Below are 17,161 nucleotides of genomic sequence, written 5' to 3'. Positions count from 1 at the left end.
GTCTGTGTATGTATGTATGTATGTATGTATTGGGAGAGAGAATCCCAAGCAGGCTCTACACTGCCAGTAGAACCTGATCCAGGGCTCGAACCCATGAACAGAGAGATCATGACCCGAGTCAGATGCTCAGGGCACCTGGGTGGCTCAGTTGGTTAAGCGTCCAACTTCGGCTCAGGTCATGATCTCATGGCTTGTGAGTTCAGGTGCCGTGATGGATTCTGTGCTGACAGCTCAGAGCCTGAAGCCTGCTTTGGATTCTGTTTCCATGTCTTTGCCCCTCCCCTGCTCACACACTGTCTCTCTCAAATATAAACTTTAAAAAAACTTATAAAAAAAAAAAAGTCACATGCTCAACAGACTGAGCCACCCAGGCATCCCAAACTAATATCTTAGTTTAAAAAAAAAGTGTATCAACATTATCTTTAAGTATCCTTAAATTAAGAGGTCATGTGGTCATGTTTATCCCTCGTTGTCAGTGTCAATAAGTTGTCTGAATTCATTCCCTTAGTTTATTCACTACTCTTTGCCAGGGTGAGGTATTTCATGAGTATTAACAAATTGCATACTTGGTAGTAATCTATTTGGGGCTTTTCCCACAAAGCACTTAATTTAAACCTATGTATTTATATGGTGCTTTATTATAACCTCCCTGTTGCCATATATCCTTTACAAAAGAAATTGAGGCTCAGAGAGGTTAATTGAATTGCCAAAGTCACACACAAAACTATTAAAGTGGCAGAGTCCAAGACTTTTGTTTTCAGTGCAACATAGTTGCTTTTGCTAGCCCTGAGAACGTTCTGAGAATCCAGTTTAGTCCACTCTTTAGGCTAGAGAAGTCGTCATACTTTGTAAATGTTAATAAATGAACACCCTTCATGATTAAAATGAAACAAGGACTTTAACCTGTAAATTGCTGCTGCCTGCACAGAGTCACAGGATTAACTTCTCTTGCACCTCTCTTTTGAGTCTGTATTTAAACTTGAGGAACATTTACCCCTTTCTTGTGACCACCTTCAGGGCAAGCACTGAAGTATTTTGAGCCTTGTCCCTCAGAACAGAAGGCTGAGAAAGGATGCAGCCCTAACATTTTTCTTTGTCCTGGCTTTAACACCTTGGTTTGAAGAGGATAGTGAAGTCGTGTTTGGAAAGATTCTCCGCTCCTCCCTTGCTCTCCTTCACCATCTAGGAAACTAGCAACGGTTTTCAAACATCTTGGTTTATGTAAGGCATCCAAAGAGGGTTAAACTAAGACCTAAAGGACCTCTCCAACCTGGGAGAACAAGCTCCAAGCAGAGGGTAGACTGCAGAGAGCAAATATGGCAGAACAAGGTGTGAGGAAAGTTCAGAGGGTAATTTTCAAAAAAATCTTGAGGGTAAAATCTATTAAGACTGTGAGGATATAAAGGGAAACCGATTGCTTAGAAGATCGCAAAGTTAGGACGCCTAAGCATGAGTTTGGAAGAATCACCATCTCAAAAGGTACCGTGTTTTCTCCTTTCTCCTTTGAAAGTATTTTTACATACATTATCATTACTTGAGCCTCTCAACCCCATTTTTCAGATGAGGAAACTGAGGTTTGGGGCAAAGTTGTGACTTGTCAGGATTACAGGTAGTCAAGGGAGGAGCAAGAAACAGTCTCCGTTCTTCACCAAATTGTTCTCAGTGGTTTCCCATCAAAGGCCCTTCCGCGGCAAACAGGGCAATGGACTGCCAAGGCTTCCTTAGCGGCAGGACCTGGGCCGGCCTCCAGGCGGCGCCAGTGGGACGGCGGCCTAGGGCTCCAACTGGGCGGATACTCAGGCCACGCGCCGGCAAAACCCCGGACTTGTAAATCCGCAAAAGCAGTCACCGCCCCCGAGAGGCTTTAAGAACCCTTAGACTCGAGTTAGTGGGCGGGACAGACGGTCCTGTCAGCCCCTCCCATTGGCCCGCGGGGTAACAGACAGGTATCTTCAGCCAGCCCCAGCTAGATGAACGACCGAACGGGCACCCGCTAGCTGAACCTCGGCACGCGGGTTGCAGCCGGAGACTCCTCCGCGAGAGGAGGCTACGCATGCGTGCAAGGGAACAAACGCTGTGCATACTCCCTCCCGCTCTGCGAAGGGAAACTAACTGCTCCTTAGGGAACTGCCAAGGGTAGCCCCTGCCTCCGACAGCGCGGACTCCTTTGCTCTTCTGTGCAGCCTCCCGGTCGTGCGATCTAGACTCCAAATTCTTTAGGACAAGTTTTCCTGTTGTGAAACGTAAATCACTTGCGCTGCAGCTTCATTTTATTTCTCAAAAAGTACCCTCCCCCCACCCCATGGTACAAGCTAGGAAAACGTCCTCGATCCAGGAACGTGCTCCGGTGCACTCCCCACCCCACCTAAGCTCGGCCGTGGGTCTCCTGGGCCCCGGCTCATCGCCACACACCATTTCTTTGCTTGCCTCCTTCAGGAAACCTTTCCTGATTAACCCCGGTGGGACCGCAGCCATCCCAATTACTCGGGAGAGTGCGAGGCCAAGATAAAGGCAGATTCGGGGGCAGAGGCGCCTAGCGAGCGGACCGGTTCCCGCCCCGCCCCCTCCGCTAGGAAAGTCAGGCACGACTCGGGGACAAAAAGCTGTATTGGGAAGCGGAGGCTCCTACACAGTAGGAGGAGGCACGTCCCGGGAGGCCCGAGGACTCCGTACACAGCGCGCGCGCGGCCCCAGCCCCGTCGGTCCGTCCATCCGTCCTGCGGCCCGCCCGCGGCTCAGTCTATGGAGGAAGCCCGAAGGGGCGAGTTAAGGCAGCTTGGCTGAGAGAGGGGGAAGTAGAAGTGCGCCAGTTCCCCCCGAAAAGCTGGCTCACTGAGGGGGCGAGCTTCTCACCTCCCACTCCTCTCTCGAGGACAGGGGGAAAGACAGTCAATAAATAAACCCAAGGCGGGCTGAGACCCCGGGAGACTCTCAGAGTCCAGAAAGGCTGGAGGTGTGGAACGCGGAGAGAGGGAGGGGTTCTGTCCTTGGAGACGCGTCCATGCTCTTGGCCTTGGAGGGCGCGGGCCTCAGGGGCCCAACTGGAGGACGCAGCGCAGCTCCCTTTAGAAGTGAAAATGGCTGCCGTTGGGGACGGCCGGCGGGGGGGAGGGCGCGACGAGGGGCGGCTTCGGGGGCAGCTGCGGCTTCTCGACGTCCACCCTCTTTAGGGCGCGGCCCCGATAGCCCTCCGGCCGGCCCAGGTACAGATGATGTCTCCCAGGCCCCCCACAGTACCTGGAGGGACCCCCCGAGGGGACCCGAGTGAGCAGGGCCGGGGGGGCACGATGCGTGGGGAAGGGCGTTCTGCGGCCGCCCCCGACCCCTAGCCGGGGAGCGGGGGCGGAGAGGGCGGGCCGCGTGGAGGGGGCCGCGCACTTGCCCTCGGGGGGCACGTCCAGCCTCAACGGCGGGCCACACTCCCGGGGCAGGAGGCTGGGGCCCGCGAACAGGGTGGGGGTGGGGCTGGGTTCCGGCGGGAGCGCCCGCGAGGTAAACGCGGCCGCGGCCAGGGGCTCGGCCCCCTTCCTGGGTGGCTGCGGACCGTGCAGGTAGCGCAGCAGTTCTTCCAGGGTGGTGACCTCCACCGCCTGCCCGGGACAGCCGGGCGGCGGCGGCCTCACCAGCACGCGGGGCGCGGGGCCGCCCGCCGCGTTCCCGCCCCGCGCGCGGCCCTGGCCCTCCTTGGCATTGTTCCCGTTCTGGTTCCACTCCCAGGGGCCCCCGGCGTGGCGGAGGTGCTTGGCCGGCAGCTCGGGCGTGGACTCCGGCGTGGGCAGGCAGGCCAGCTCCGGCGGGGCCACGCCCTCGGGGGGAGGCAGGAAGGTGGTGTAGAGCTGGGGCGGCTGCGCCCCGTCTCCGTCCTTGGACTGCGGCGGCTCCGGGCCCGCACCGTGCAGCCGGGCCAAGCTGCGAAGGGAGAGAGGGCGCGGGAGCCCCGGAGTCTCGACGTCCTTGCTCCGACGTCGGTGGGCTCGGCGGCACGCGCAGGAGACCAGGAGGCCAGAGACCGAGGCTCCCAGAGCGAAGGCTGCGGCAGCACAGGCCAGGAGGAGTGGGATGGGGACGGAGAGGGAGGCTGAGGCTGGGGGGAGGTCCCGGCGCACGCCTGCCGACCGAGAGGGAGGAGGGAGGCTCAGCCGAGGTAGGGGGGTGTGGGAGGGCGCTGCACCTCGCTCCCGCTGCTGCTCGCCTCCTCCGCTCCAGCACAGCCTGACCCTCCTCAGAATGACCTCCCCCGACCCCTCAACGCACAGCCCATCACACCAGACCTCACACACAGGCTAGAGCTTGGGCCTTGGGGAGTCCCCAACCCAGCTCTGGCCCCTGGAGCCATGCCAAGAGCAGGTGCCAAACTCTGCCAGTGCAGAAGAAGGTGGATAGGAGATGCCCAGCTCTGGGGAGAGGGGGCACCAGACAGGCATTAGTGAGCATCAAACGTGTCAGTGAGGGGCTTGGAGTTCTTCAAGAATGAGCAGCCCCACACTTCACTCCTGTCCCTCCCAACCAGCCCCCTTACCCTGAGTGTGAGCTCCAATAGTGGAAGACTGGGGCCGGGGGTGGGCATCACTGAGGGGGCTGGGGGTCTCAGGGGAAGGGCCAGGACCCAGAAGCACTGGTGACAGAGACCAGGTCAGAGCCAGTGAGGCTCCTGTTTTCCACCTCTGACACCCATTCAGAGGGTCCTCCCCACCCCCACCCACCCCCTTTGGAACCCCAAAGTCCAGAACTCCAGCCTCTCCTTTCTTCTGGGCATGGGGAAGGGCTCACCATGCAGGCATTCTTTCATGTAGTTTTTTCAAAGACTATTTATTTAAGCACCCTACTGTATGCCAAGCACTGAGCTATATGCCAGGTGTGTGGAGGATGCTAACCCTTGAGACTCTCTCAGTGGGTCCGGGGTGCTGGTCTGCTGCCAGGGAGCACAGACTCAGGTGAGTGTGGGCCAGGCAAGGGGGGATGAAGTTGGAATAGCCAGACTCACCATAAGCAGAATCCCCTGTACCAGACTGACTCCCAGTAGCTCCGTCTATGAAGAAGGAAGACGGAGGGTGAAGACAGGGGCAGAGGAAGCTTCTAGAAGAACTGAAAGGGGTGACTGTGCTACAGAAGGACAGAAACCCACACCCGGGATGGTCGCTGAGGGCCTTCAGAGCCATGTGCAGCTGTGGCTACAGCTGCCCCTGCCCTGGCCATTTACCTTGGCAGTCACTGTGCTCCGTGGATTCCTGGTTCCCAGCCGGATCCACATCAGTCCTAGAAGGAAATGAGGTGGATGGGGGTGTCTCAGTGCAGTTATCCATCTTGCCCCCCAGCCCCTGCCCCGGCCCTCAGCTCCCTCTCCTAGTAGTGGGGAGCTTTCTCCTCAGGAGGTCCAGGGGCCCCTCACTTACCCACCGGGTCCCCTGATATCCACACAGCCTCTGGAGCTATGCCATCCACAGTATGGGTCCTGAGAAGCCAGACAGCTCCTGGGGGAGACGGAGACATCTGAGGCTCTCCCCTCTAATCACAGCCCATGCCCCAGCCCCAGATCCCATCCTGCCTACCCTGATTCCTATTCTAGTCCCTGGTTGCTGAATACCTACAGAATGCTCCAGGCAACCCTCCCTCCTGACCCTCCCCTGCATTTCTCTGCCACCCCCCCATGCCTGTGTCCCCATGCTCCTTCCGGCCCAAGAAACCTCCCCAGGCAGGCCTGCCCTCAGCCTCTTCTCACCTCTGACAGGCCCCGTGCCGGGCACACCGACTGAGAGGGAGGTAGATGATGCAGCCAGAAAAAGCCACAAAGAGCCTGTGACCTTCAGTGTCCAGCTCCAGCCCTATGACCCGCCGTGCTGTTTGGGCCGCCCGCTTCCCACTACACCTAGGATGGAGCCAGAAGGAATCAGAGACGGCGCAGGTGAGGCTCTTGTCTCCAGGGGTGGGGGGGGGGACGGTTAAAGAACAGAAGGTGGGGAGGTGCACAAGCCCTGAACACAACTCATAGGGCTGCCCCACCAAACCACCCAGCTTCTTGCCAAATCCCTATACCCTATAGCTTCTGGGGAGTTCCCACCCTATCCCCCCACATCTCCATCCACTACCTCACTTCCCATTCCTGCTCTGCAAGGGGGGCGGGGGTGGGTGGGAGGGACTGCCAGACGAAGGCCTCACCTGGCAGGGCTGTAGGCATTGATTTCTTCCAACAGGATGGGCTCAGGGCCCCCTGATGGCCCCCCTGGGGGCAGTACCTTCAGCACTGTCCCATCTTCGGAGCCCAGGAACAGGACTGTGGTGTTACCGTAGGGACCAGCCCTACCATCCACAGCTAACTGGGTCAGTAGAGCCCTGGAGGGATAGGCCTCAGGTCAGGGCAAGCTGACTAGTGGAAGACGGCCCATGTATCCTGGTGCCCACTTCCGGGTGCTTCCTCCCGCCCAGACTTTTTCTTCTTCTCGCTCTCCCTTCCACTTTCGTGGGTTCTTCTTCCCACCAATATGATTTAGCTTGTGAGGTCGGAGACAGAAAGGGGCGGGGGCGGGGGGGGGGGGGGGGAGTTGGGCAGTAGCTGTCATTTGTCTAGCCACATACCTGCTGGTGAGGGTGAGCAGAGGCTGATGGGTAGCAGGTGGCACGGCCGGGTCCAGCAGTGGGTGAGCCTTGATAAAGGTCAGGACATCGTCAGGGAGATCTCTGGAAGAGGGGAACAAGGCAGCCACACCTACTCCTGCACAGGATCCTGGCCTGGTAGGCACATGGAAAGGAGCCATGTTAGGACGGGGACCCAGGGTTTAGTTAAGTACCCCACCCCCCCAGCTGCTCCCAAACATGATTGGTAACCTTTGCTCTACCCCTTCACACAGACATTCAACTACTGCCTTCCTTTTCTCCACAGCTCTCCAGTCCCATGCCACCCCACTGAGCCCCCTCCCCCTAATCCCATAGACCCTCTCTTCATAATCCCATGTGGGAACACACTGCTTGCTTCTGCCCCCACAAAAGCTACCCCCATCCTGGGTACCTGGGGGAGGGAACCCTGTCTTCAGATACGGGTGTCCAGGCCCCATCCAGACTCCTCTGCTCCTTGAACTTGCCCTCAAACGCATGCTCGATATCATCCAGGTAGAAGGCACAGACTGCAGAGCCAGGGATGCTGAAGGAGCCAGAAAAGGATGTGGGCTGGGGGTTGGGAGGGATAGCACAGCCCCTCCCAGGTGAGACACGGCAGCTGCCCTTATGCACCATATTAAGACGTGGAGCCTGAGAGGGTGAGACAGTCTCTGGGGGCCATGCTGGGAGAAAAAAAAAATGAACAGAACAGTAAACTGGCCTTGAATGGAATCTCCCCTCATTATAAGGCATCAGCAGGCTGTGGGAGGGGGGCTCAGACGCTGGTGGGACAAGGGACAGATTGGGCCATGTCGGTTAGTCTACTACTAACCTGTTGGTCTGCGTGGTGAAGACCCCAAAGAGAGCAGAGCGGCCATACAAGTTCACAGGCCCAGTTAAGGCCTGTAAGACGTCAAAATAGAAGGTAGAATCTCCAGGAACAGAGCAGTTGAGCCGCAGCTTCAGGAAGGATGTCCAGTGGCGGTCCAAGGCCCGAGGTGAGCCGCCCATGTCACGTTTACATACTCGGGCCACCCTGGAGAACTGCACCTGGGTTGGGGGGGAGAGCCAGGACTAGGAGAACAGGGAGGGCCCCAGGGCCAGTGGCGGGGACACGAATCTGGAGTGTTGGAGGACCGAGAGACCAATGTTAGGGGCACAGCAAAGGAAGGGTATAGCGTGGTAGATCGGTTGGGGTCAAGGATGAGGGACACAGCAGGATGTGGGGGCAGAGGGTTGGGGGCTACTCCAAGTTGGGGCTCAGAGTCCAAGGGACTGTATGGTGGAGATTAGGGCCAGGAGCTCTTCACTGACTCTTGACTGGCTCCTCAGGATCCAGCAGAACTCTCTAGCTACCCACCCCTGGTGCCCACCTCCTTACCCTTCCCAGCCGAGCATCCTCCACAGAGACCTCTCGGAAGAAGAAGTAGACATGGTCTCCGTGCTCCAAGGCATGGACGAAGTGTGGCTCTGAAGGGGCGGAGACAGGAAACAGCATGCTCAGAGACTCCAGGCCCCACACAGCCTTCTGCCTTTCACACAGGCACAGTACCAGTACCACCACCCTCTGCCTGCTCCCTGCACCTCCCCCTGTCCTCCCCCTGTACCTCCTCCCCAAGAGCAGCCTCCCTCCCCCAGGCCCGCCCTGACCTCTGAGCCACTTGGAGTCGTACTTGGCCGAGCGGAGTGGGGGCTGAGGCCCAAGGCTTCTGTAAACCACAGCATCACTGGCCTGGAAATCCGCAGCTGTGGCTGAGTATAGGCTGCCCTCTGGAGGGGCGGGTAGGGGGGAGTCAGGGGAGGGCCCAGGGATCTGGCGCTTCTTGGGCCTCCTACACCCCTACCTCACTCACCCTGGCCCTGCCCCCTACCTCAACCTTCCACTCAGGAGCATAGGGAGAGACCAAATTGGGAGAAGGGCTGAGGTGGTAGCCCCCTCTGGCCACAGGCCCGCTTCTCACGTGCCCAGGTGCACACCTGCAAAGATGGCCACATTGGACTGGGTGGCATCAAAGGGGCATCGAGCCTGCCCACTCAGCTCTTCACCCTCCTGCTGCAGCGAAGTTATCTGCAGGGAGAGGGAACAGATTCTTGGAACCATCAGGGTCTCGGAGTCTGGCTCCATCACCCACCTCCCCGCGTCCCCTTGCCTCTCTCCCCAACCCCTTCAGGACCCTTGCATTCTGGACACTCCGGTTCCCCTACCCTCGCTGGTTGCCCACCTTGGGTTCTCTTCTCACTCCCATCACGACCCCTTCCCTGCCCCACACCCCCTCCCTCCGCCTCTGTACCCCATAGCTGCGGCACACGGGGCTGAATGAGTTCGTTCCACAGGCAAGGAGTGTCTGGGAGTCCCAGGGAACAAGAACACGAATATAGTTGTGGCACTCGTCCTAGAGAAGCCAAAATTCCAGGTCAGCGACAGGGCTCCCTAGGACTGGGACAGGGGGCCACAGGAATTAAGGCTACCTCCCCTGAGATGGTCAGAGCAATGTGGGGTAAAGTCCCAGCCAAGCTATTTGCTACTCTGCAACCTCAGACAGATTCTTTGGCCTACTAGAGCCTAGCTCTTCTGTGAAGGAAGGCAAAAACTATTCATCCCCTTTCCTGCATCCCACCCCCCCACCCCAGATGCAAGTGGGCGGGAAAACTGGGCACAGCGGAGGACCACTGTGGTCCTGGACAGAGCCTGGAGAGGCGGGAAATTCTCCCCTGGAAATTGTCACCCCGCTCCTCACACTCCTCACCGTCAGCTTTCCCCGCACAGCACAGTTCTCCATGTCTTGGCTCCGCCATGTTAGATACTGAAGGGAGAGGCAGAAGGGAGGGAACATCATGGGGCAAGCTGGATGCCCCCTCATATGATGGCTCTTTTTGGATTCTTTTTCCCACCCGCTGGACCCCCAGCAGACCTTTCCAGGCCTCATCTCCATGCCTGCACCTCCTGCCACATGCCTCTTACCTTGTTGGGCACCAGCCCCTCCCCTGCCTCCTGGGCTTGAAGATCGAAGGAGAAAACGTGATCCCTGCAGAGAGAGGTAAGGAGGGATCAGAGCCAAACAAAGGCACCCCACCTGAGCTCCTTACTGCCACCCTGCTCAGGCTCAGTGGTCAGAGACAAACATCGCAGACCTCCTGCTATCCCCCCCTTACTCCATGCCTCGGCATTTGCGCTCTGGGTCCAAGCATGTCCACGTCCCATGGCTTGTACACCTGCATGTGTCCCCTGCAAGGTGCTGCAGTGGCCATGCAGGTCCCATGTCTGCCCAGGAGCATGCATGTCGGCCCCACAACAGTGCCACGGCCAGTTTACCGGGCAGCCACTAGCAAGGTCCGGTTCAAGGTTAGGAATCTCTGAAAGTCCAGCCCAAGTTCGGCAACCACAGCATCATCCTCCAGGCCCCGGAACCAAGATAATGGGGAAGTCCCTAGAAGACACAGAGAGGTGGGTGCTGAGGCCGAGCCAGGACACCATGCACTCCCTCAATACCCTTTCCAGCCAGATGAAATCCAGCCATGGACATTGTGGATGAGGAAGACAAGTTGTGAGGTATTAAAAAAAAACTATTAATACAACTATTAATAAAATAATGCTAGCCCTGAGCACTTAACCTCGGCCAACCACCATGTTAGCATTTTAGATGCCTCGTTTAATACAACCCTGTAAGGGAAATACAGTAAAACTTGGTTTGCAAGCATAATTCATTCTGGAATGATGCTTGTAATCCAAAGCACTCGTACATTAAAGTGAATTTCAAGAACCATTGGTTCAGTTGTGATCAAGTGATACTCAGTATCACATACTACTTGTATCACAAGACATCGCTCATTTATCAAGTTAAAATTTATTAGAGGGGCACCTGGGTGGCTCAGTCGGTTAGGCATCCAACTTTGGCTCAGGTTATGATCCCCCACGGTTTGTGAGTTCAGGCCCCACATCTGTCTCTGTGCTGACAGCTCAGAGCCTGGAGCCTGCTTTGGATTCTGTGTCTCCCTCTTTCTCTGCCCCTCCCCTGCTCGCACTCCGTCTCTCCATCTCTCTAAAGATAAACATTTTTTTAATTAAAATTAAAAATAATGTTTGCTTATCTTGCCACAAGGTTTTACTATACTAATATTGGCCCCACTTTACAGATGAGGAGTCTGAGGCTTAAAGCCATTAAGGAATTTGCCTAGTTTATTTAGCTGGGAAGTGGCAGGCACTGGGATTCAGATCCAGGTCTGTCCTACTCCAGAGCTGAACACAGTTCCTTCTTGGAAGGCAGGTGTGCCCACCACTATACCACCAATGCCCGCTCACAGTCCCTTGTTGGAAGGGCTGTAGGGCTGGCTAGCGCTCCCCTCTCCTTCCCGTGTCATACACTGTCCTGTCTGGAGCACTTACTCCATTTCTCCCAGCTTTTGGTATCATCCCCTCAAGGCTCTTCAGAAGCCACCTCAGCCGTCCCAGGTCACTGTCTCCGTTGACCACCCTCCGTGTCCGCTGGCCTGACCATGGCAACCATGATCATCAGCACCCAGAGGCAGCTCAGAGTTCAGATATAGATGCTTTAATGTTTATACAGTGCTCAGAACCTCATCTGGCACATGCAAGTGTTTGCTATTCTTATCCCCCAACACTTACTCCCAGGGACCCAACTGCAGTCCCTTGGTCCTTAAAATTACTCTAAATTCTACATCCATAACAGGAACCTGCAAATAGATCAAGGTTCTTCTCAGAAAAAAGTGGGTGTATGGTTTCCCTCACAGTGGGACCTAGGCTTAGTTGTGGTGCAAATGGTGGAGATGAGGGAAGAGGTGTGGGGAACCACTGAACCAGCCCTGAGCCTTTGTGGCATACCTAACAGTAATAGCAAACACACAGGCAGCACTTACCATGTGCCAGACCGTGTTCTTGGCGCCTCATTTAATCCCTACATAACTCTGAGGCAGAATGCTGTTTGCTCTCTTCATTTTGCAGATGAGGAGACTGAGGCAAAGGAAGGTTAAACAATCTAACCAAGGTTGTGCGGCTAATGAGTCGCCGGGCAGGGATCCAAACCTGCTAAGGTTTGGTCTGGCTGAGAGTCCGTGCTCTTAACCACCAAATGACCGCACTGCCTCCAAGTGAAGGAAGCAGGGCCAGCAGCGCCCGCTCCCTCTACCTGTCTGCTTCCCCTGCTGGGTGTCTTCCTGTACCCTGGCCTCCTACACAGGGGTCTGGAGTGCAGAGCTCACCCAGCGGGGTGTCGGGGCAGGGCACTCACCTTGCAGGTCAGAGGTCAGCAGAGGGAGGGGGTCCTGGGGGAAGGCAGCCCGGGTATGGGGAAGTGAGAGCAGCAGGAGCAGCAAGGGCATGAAGCGGGGGGCACGGGGCATCCTGTGCGGGGCAGCTCAGGCCCCAGGGGGTGCCCCCTCACCCATATGCCGGCCCTGAAAGAGGAGACAGATAAAAGTGGGGGAAGGGGCCAGATCCCTTCCCCCCTGGCCCAGGCGGGCTCCTCCCCTGGTCTGACCCCAGAGGACCCTGTGGGCCGGGGGAATCAACCCTTTCTCTGGCACTGCCTCGGTCCCAGCCAGCTGTCACTGTCACTCCAGGCCTTTCTCTCTCCAACTGGCCCAAACTGGCTGGCGTGAGACCTGCAGGCATGACCCCAGGTAAGGACAGGACACGCCCGTTCCCCTTCCAAACCTTCTCACCCGGCCTCTTCTCCTTTCTTCTGAGCAGGCCTGGGACATTTGGTAGGTGACACCTCCCGGCCCCCCTCTTACTAACCCCTTCTCAGTTATAATTAGACACTGAAGCCTTAAAATTATAAATAGTGACTCCTTGGCACTGGAAGGAGGAAGAGGGCACCGTGTCTGCCTCACCCTCCCTCACAGACCCGGACGGCACCCTGGGAGCCATTTAGGCGCTGTGCCTGGGCAGAGGCAGCTGCGAGGAAGCCATCCCCTCTCTAGGGTTGGGGAAGGACAGAGTGGGGGCAGGAAGCCTAGGGGTCGTTGTCTTAGTCTAAGTTCATGCCTCAAGGGCTCTTCTCTTTGCTAGGGAGAAGCTGGGTAGGGAGGGGTACGGGGTGGGGTGGGGGGCTGCCTTAGCCAAAAATGCATCTGCATCAAAGCCAGATCAGAGGCTAAACTTAGCTCTGGCTGCAGCTGTCTGCCCGACCACTGTGCCCCCTCCCAGCCTCTCCAACCCCCTGCTCCCTCCCTGGCTCCCAAGAACCAGTGCAAGTACTTGATGAGGAGGAGCAGACGCCTATGAGGAGCCAGGGATGCAACTGGCTATACTGGTGATGAGAAATGGCTCAACACGTATGTCCCTCTTTCCCTTCCTTCCCTCTTCAGGCTGCCTCAAAATGGAAATATAAATAATTCAACGACAGGCACAGGCAACAGTAGCCCAAAGTCCAGGAAAAGATGGATATGGTGAAAGCGTGGTGAGACTGCCCTTCCCACTCATCAGGCACTGCCAACCCCACCCCAGCCGACCCCGGTTGGGCCCCGCAGTGGGAGGTGTACTCCAGCTTCCTGCCCTCCCTCCCCTCAAACTGAAGCGAGGGGCTGAGTGGCTCCTGAAACCAGGTCGGGTGAGAATCCTTCTTTTCTGTGAATAGACAGCTATCCCTCACCAATCCTTAGTTGTTCATCCCACCATGTCCCCTTAAAGAACAGACCCTGGGTTTCCAAGCCCAGCCCATTCCATCTCCCCAAATCCACTCTTGGAGCCAGGACCCAAGTGTACCCCACCCCCAGTCCAGCGTCAATGGTGGGGAGGTTGACGTCAGATTGGGGTCCCAAGAGGGCTGGAGGAGGGGAAGGGGTAGGAACATCTAATGATGACCCCCTCCCCAGGGGCAGAGCAGTCAGCTAGCTAACGACCCTCTGGTGCTGAAAGGCCAAGCCTCCCTAACCACCCCACCCCCATCCCCGGATGCTGGTGCTCCCAGGGGAAGAGAAAGGGACCCAGCCTGTCTCCTATCCTCCCCCTCCGGCTCCCCCCCCCTCCAAGTTGCCCTGGGCAACTGGTATCTTCACCCAGGAAACAACTTTGGCCTCTGGCAAGTGGGGAGAACAGCCAGACCCCTCTTCCTGCTCCCAGACCAGGCCAGTTTCCATCCTCTGCCTTCAGGAGCTGCTGCCCTTTCCTCACCTGGGGTCGTGACTCCTGTGGGGGTTGAGGGGGATAGGAAACCTGTGACCTGATGGAAGAAGGGACAGGACGGAAGAGGCTTAGCTAGACCTCCTTACCACATCCCTTAGAAGTAAATGTGAAAATTTAGGAGAAGTCTACTGAGGCTAGGGAAAGGGACGTGCGGCCCTGGAAAGGTGTGGGTGTGTTGTGGGGTGGGGTGGGGCAGGGTGTTGACAGTGAGCTAGATTACAAAGGTGCGGGCCGCTTCAAACCCAAAGATGTGAGGGCAGGGGCAGGGGCTGGCCCCTAGCTGGAAACTCCTGGAACTGAAGGACCAGTCTTGGGGAAAAGGGTGACAAGGGGAGTTTGTGGGGCATTACGACCACTCCCACATTAAAACCCTCAGAATCCAGCAGCCTTCACGGAGAAAGCGCCCTAGCTGGGGACAATAGAGGCTAATTTGCATCTCATTTACATGCTCTTCATTTCTAGGCAAAATGCTCCGATAGCACACATCCCCAGCCCCTTCTTTCTTCCCTGAGAGAGCAGGTCCTGCCTCCCTCCTGCCCAGTGTCTCTGCACCCCACCCCCTGCCTTGGACTGGATTAGTCCAGCCTCTGAAAACACTTGGTTGGCCTTCGCATTGGCCCCCTAGACTTGTATGATATGTCTTTTTAAGAAGGCTTCCCACATTGGTTTTTGGAGGAGCAGCATCTGAGCAGTTCCCATCCCACCCGGGGCCTGGGGAAAGGCATCATACCCCCCATCTGAAGCAAATGGGGGAGGCCTGGCCAAACCTTTCTTCCCCTCCTAGGTCTTCTCTTTGCTGGGAGAGAAAACAGCCCTTCTCTCTCCTCCTGGCCCTACAGCCACCTCTGGGGAGTGGCCAGGGTCATAGCCAGAGTCACAACCAGAGTCAAGGCGGGTGGAGGGGGAGGCTGGGGAAGGGATGGAGAAGGGGAGACCGGGCTGGGGACAATAGCAGGAAGCTCTCAGGCTGGTCTCCCGCCCCAGTCCACCTTCCTCTGGGGGAGCAGACAGGAGATAGAGGGGGTGGGGGGCGCGGTGAGGATCCTCGAGAAACAGGCTGAAGGCGCATTCCCTTCTCCAAGACATTTCTCCCACCCTCTGCCCCTGGTTCCGCACCTACTCTCCCTTCCACCCAACCCCCAACGAGGATAATCCAGGTGTTTAGAGCCTGGCATAAGATGGGCCCAGGGCCAGGGGCTCGACGTGTCTCCCCCTCACTGGATCTGGGGCTCCGAGAGGGGCGGGCAGCAGAGTCTGGGCCGGGACCGGGTCCCAGAGCCACGTTAGCGGGAGGAGGGGCTGGAGGGGCCTGCAGGCGCAGACAGAGTGAGGATGAGAGCGGGGGTTGGGGAGCGGAGGCGGGTCTCCCAGGCCAGAGAAACAGGGCCAGAGGCTGGGAACCAAAGAGGGCAGGCCTGCGGCCGGCGCTGAGCGGGGTCCGCGGGCTAAAGGTCCAGTCTCCAGCTAGGCTCTCCTCCTTGGGAGACCCTGGTCTAACAAAGCCCCGGGTCGAGTGGGGTGAAGAAACGAGAAGGGCGCGGGGACTGTTGTTTCTCGGGGGCCCCCTTCCCCGACACTGCCCCAGCCAACCTCCTGAGAGGTGCTCAGACTCCCGCTTGCACAAGGACAGAGGTGCAACCGTGACACCAAAGTCCGGAACGACGCGTCCCCCTTCCCATCCCTGCAGAGACATCGAGAGGAGGGTCCAGTTCGCCGCGGGTTTCGGAGCCTTAGTTTCCCTGCCCGGGAGTCAAGGCACCAGGGTTTCCACCCTCTGCACGGTGCGCGCCTCAGATAATCCCCTTTCGCGCTCCCCAATCCAGGGGACGCGACTCAGAGAAGCCTGGTGGAAAGAGGCGCCCAGACGCTGCGCCCAACAGTGCACTGACGGGGCTCGGCCACGGTCCCCTCCTCCCTCCAAGCACCCCAACTCCGCTGACCCTCTCCACCAGCCAGGCACACAGCGCGCTGGCACCCTCCCGGTTCCCTCTCGCACTTCGGAACGTTGTCCCCAGCTGCGGCGTCCCCCGTCCTCCTGGCCTCCCCTGCAGCCCCATCTCCCCAAGCTCCGGGGTACTTGCTCCGAGATCCGGGTCAGCGGGACCGAGATCGCAGCGGGCGGGCAGCAGCCCCGCACCACGCCGAGTTCGCAATCCGTGATTGGGGCTCTGGCGAGATGTGATGAGCGTCCGAATGGGATGGAGCCCGGATCTGAGCTCCCGGCCCCTGTCGGGTCCGGCAAGCCGCGGGTCCCAGTCGCAGCCCCCACTCCCGCCGCGGCTCCGTGCAGGAAAACAATGCGACCGCCCGGGGCTCTGGGCCGGGCCCCAGCCGCCCCGCCCGCCTCCCGGCCGGCTCCGCCTCCCGCCCGCCTCTGGGTCGCCGCAACCAATCTGGCTCTCGGAAGCTGGCTGGACACCGCCTTCTCGACACCTCTTCACCAATAGTCCTCCTTGGGGGTGGGGCGTAAGGAGCACCGCCCACCGAGAGGGCCAGGTCGGGAGGCTGAGCCAGAGACCAAAGCCAGGCGCGAGATGGAGAAACCAGTGGACCATCGCCGAGACTCGTACAGAGGAGGGGGTCTCACGGAGAGGTCCTGGGAGAAATCTTACAAGAGAGCAAGGAAGCGAAGCTGGAAGGAGAGACCGACGGGAAACCCGGAGACTCGGCTGGGCTGGACTGTCAGAGCCGCGCGACTCAACCTCCCTCCTTTCTCCCCAATGGCTTTGGCTACCCGGCTTCCACTTCGGGGGGGCTCTCCGCTCTGCCCCCAACCCTCTGTCCCTCCTCTCTACTGTTTTTACCTCGACCTCCTTGTTTCTTCCCACGTGCCTCCTCTGGTTCATCATGACCCCAATAAGGGAGGCCTAGCATGCGCTTGAGGGCTTGAGGCCTGGGAAAGGAAAGGAAGGTGTCACCAGGAGGTTTTCCTTGTCCCCATCATCTCCTCCCCTCTCACCCCTACTGTCAGAGCAGGATGGGCTTAGGCCACTAGGCCAGGAACTACGGAGCCAGGAAGCCAGGGTGGCTGGCAGGCTGTTGGGTTGATGGAAGAGGACAGGTGAGTGAGGCTCAAGCCAAAAGAGAGACGTGGAGATTGGGACAAACTGACTCAGAGAATCACACAGAAAGAGGAGCAACATGGAGACTCCAAAAAGGGAAAGTGACCAGTGTCCCAGCCCCACGTATAGCTTTACTGGCCCCAGACACAGGATTAGTGTTCCATCTTTCTTCAGAGGGCCCTGGACATTCCTTCGAATAGCAAAACTGCTTCTTCTCCAACCCCATCCTCCATAAAGACTCTTTGATTCTGGGAAGGTCAGTGGGGAGGGAGAATGAGACTACTTCAGACAGCACTGCTTGGCTCCCACCTTGGTATCGCCTGCTAAGATTCTTCCCTGCGTGGGGGCTGGGACAAAAGACGTT

General features: G+C 57.9%; 1 protein-coding gene and 1 long non-coding RNA gene across 7 annotated transcripts; one reads left to right on the top strand and one right to left on the bottom strand.

Moving 5' to 3' along the window:
• Positions 1-2,864: 2,864 nt before the first annotated feature.
• On the bottom strand, positions 2,865-16,672 carry SEMA6C (semaphorin 6C). Of its 6 annotated transcripts, none has more exons than XM_053889714.1 (19): positions 16,540-16,672; positions 11,838-12,003; positions 9,905-10,019; positions 9,554-9,617; positions 9,339-9,395; positions 8,883-8,984; positions 8,569-8,659; positions 8,242-8,361; positions 7,973-8,061; positions 7,424-7,641; positions 7,004-7,135; positions 6,574-6,726; positions 6,157-6,330; positions 5,720-5,866; positions 5,394-5,471; positions 5,201-5,256; positions 4,985-5,029; positions 4,520-4,615; positions 2,865-4,108 (listed from the first exon to the last, which is right to left on the bottom strand). In XM_053889714.1, the coding sequence occupies exons 2-19, from the start codon at positions 11,947-11,949 to the stop codon at positions 3,066-3,068; spliced, it is 2,892 nt and encodes a 963-aa protein (XP_053745689.1). In that variant the 5' UTR covers positions 11,950-12,003; positions 16,540-16,672; the 3' UTR covers positions 2,865-3,065. The 6 variants fall into 6 exon arrangements, with proteins under 6 accessions (XP_053745689.1, XP_053745686.1, XP_053745682.1 ...); XM_053889711.1 differs by lacking the exon at positions 16,540-16,672 and adding an exon at positions 15,813-16,057; XM_053889707.1 differs by lacking the exon at positions 16,540-16,672 and adding an exon at positions 15,817-16,056.
• Positions 8,852-10,355, top strand: LOC128773056 (uncharacterized). Its single transcript, XR_008417304.1, has 2 exons — positions 8,852-9,005; positions 9,502-10,355. It is a non-coding gene; the product is annotated as an uncharacterized LOC128773056 (long non-coding RNA).
• Positions 16,673-17,161: the final 489 nt, after the last annotated feature.

This window comes from Panthera pardus, unplaced genomic scaffold (assembly GCF_024362965.1).
Source record: "Panthera pardus isolate Hobbes unplaced genomic scaffold, ASM2436296v1 HiC_scaffold_11, whole genome shotgun sequence".
Lineage (NCBI taxonomy): Eukaryota > Metazoa > Chordata > Mammalia > Carnivora > Felidae > Panthera > Panthera pardus.
The sequence above is the reverse complement of the archived record's forward strand: the minus strand, read 5'-3'. Positions and strand labels throughout refer to the sequence as shown.

Excerpts from the sequence above, each read along its gene's own strand:
- SEMA6C (XM_053889714.1), bottom strand. The coding sequence starts at position 11,949 with ATGCCCCGTGCCCCCCGCTTCATGCCCTTGCTGCTCCTGCTGCTCTCA. Across the intron at positions 7,136-7,423 it reads TTCACCACGCAGACCAACAG|CATCCCTGGCTCTGCAGTCT; the intron begins GTTAGTAGTAGA and ends TGGCTCCTTCAG. Across the intron at positions 5,257-5,393 it reads GATATCAGGGGACCCGGTGG|GACTGATGTGGATCCGGCTG; the intron begins GTAAGTGAGGGG and ends ATTTCCTTCTAG.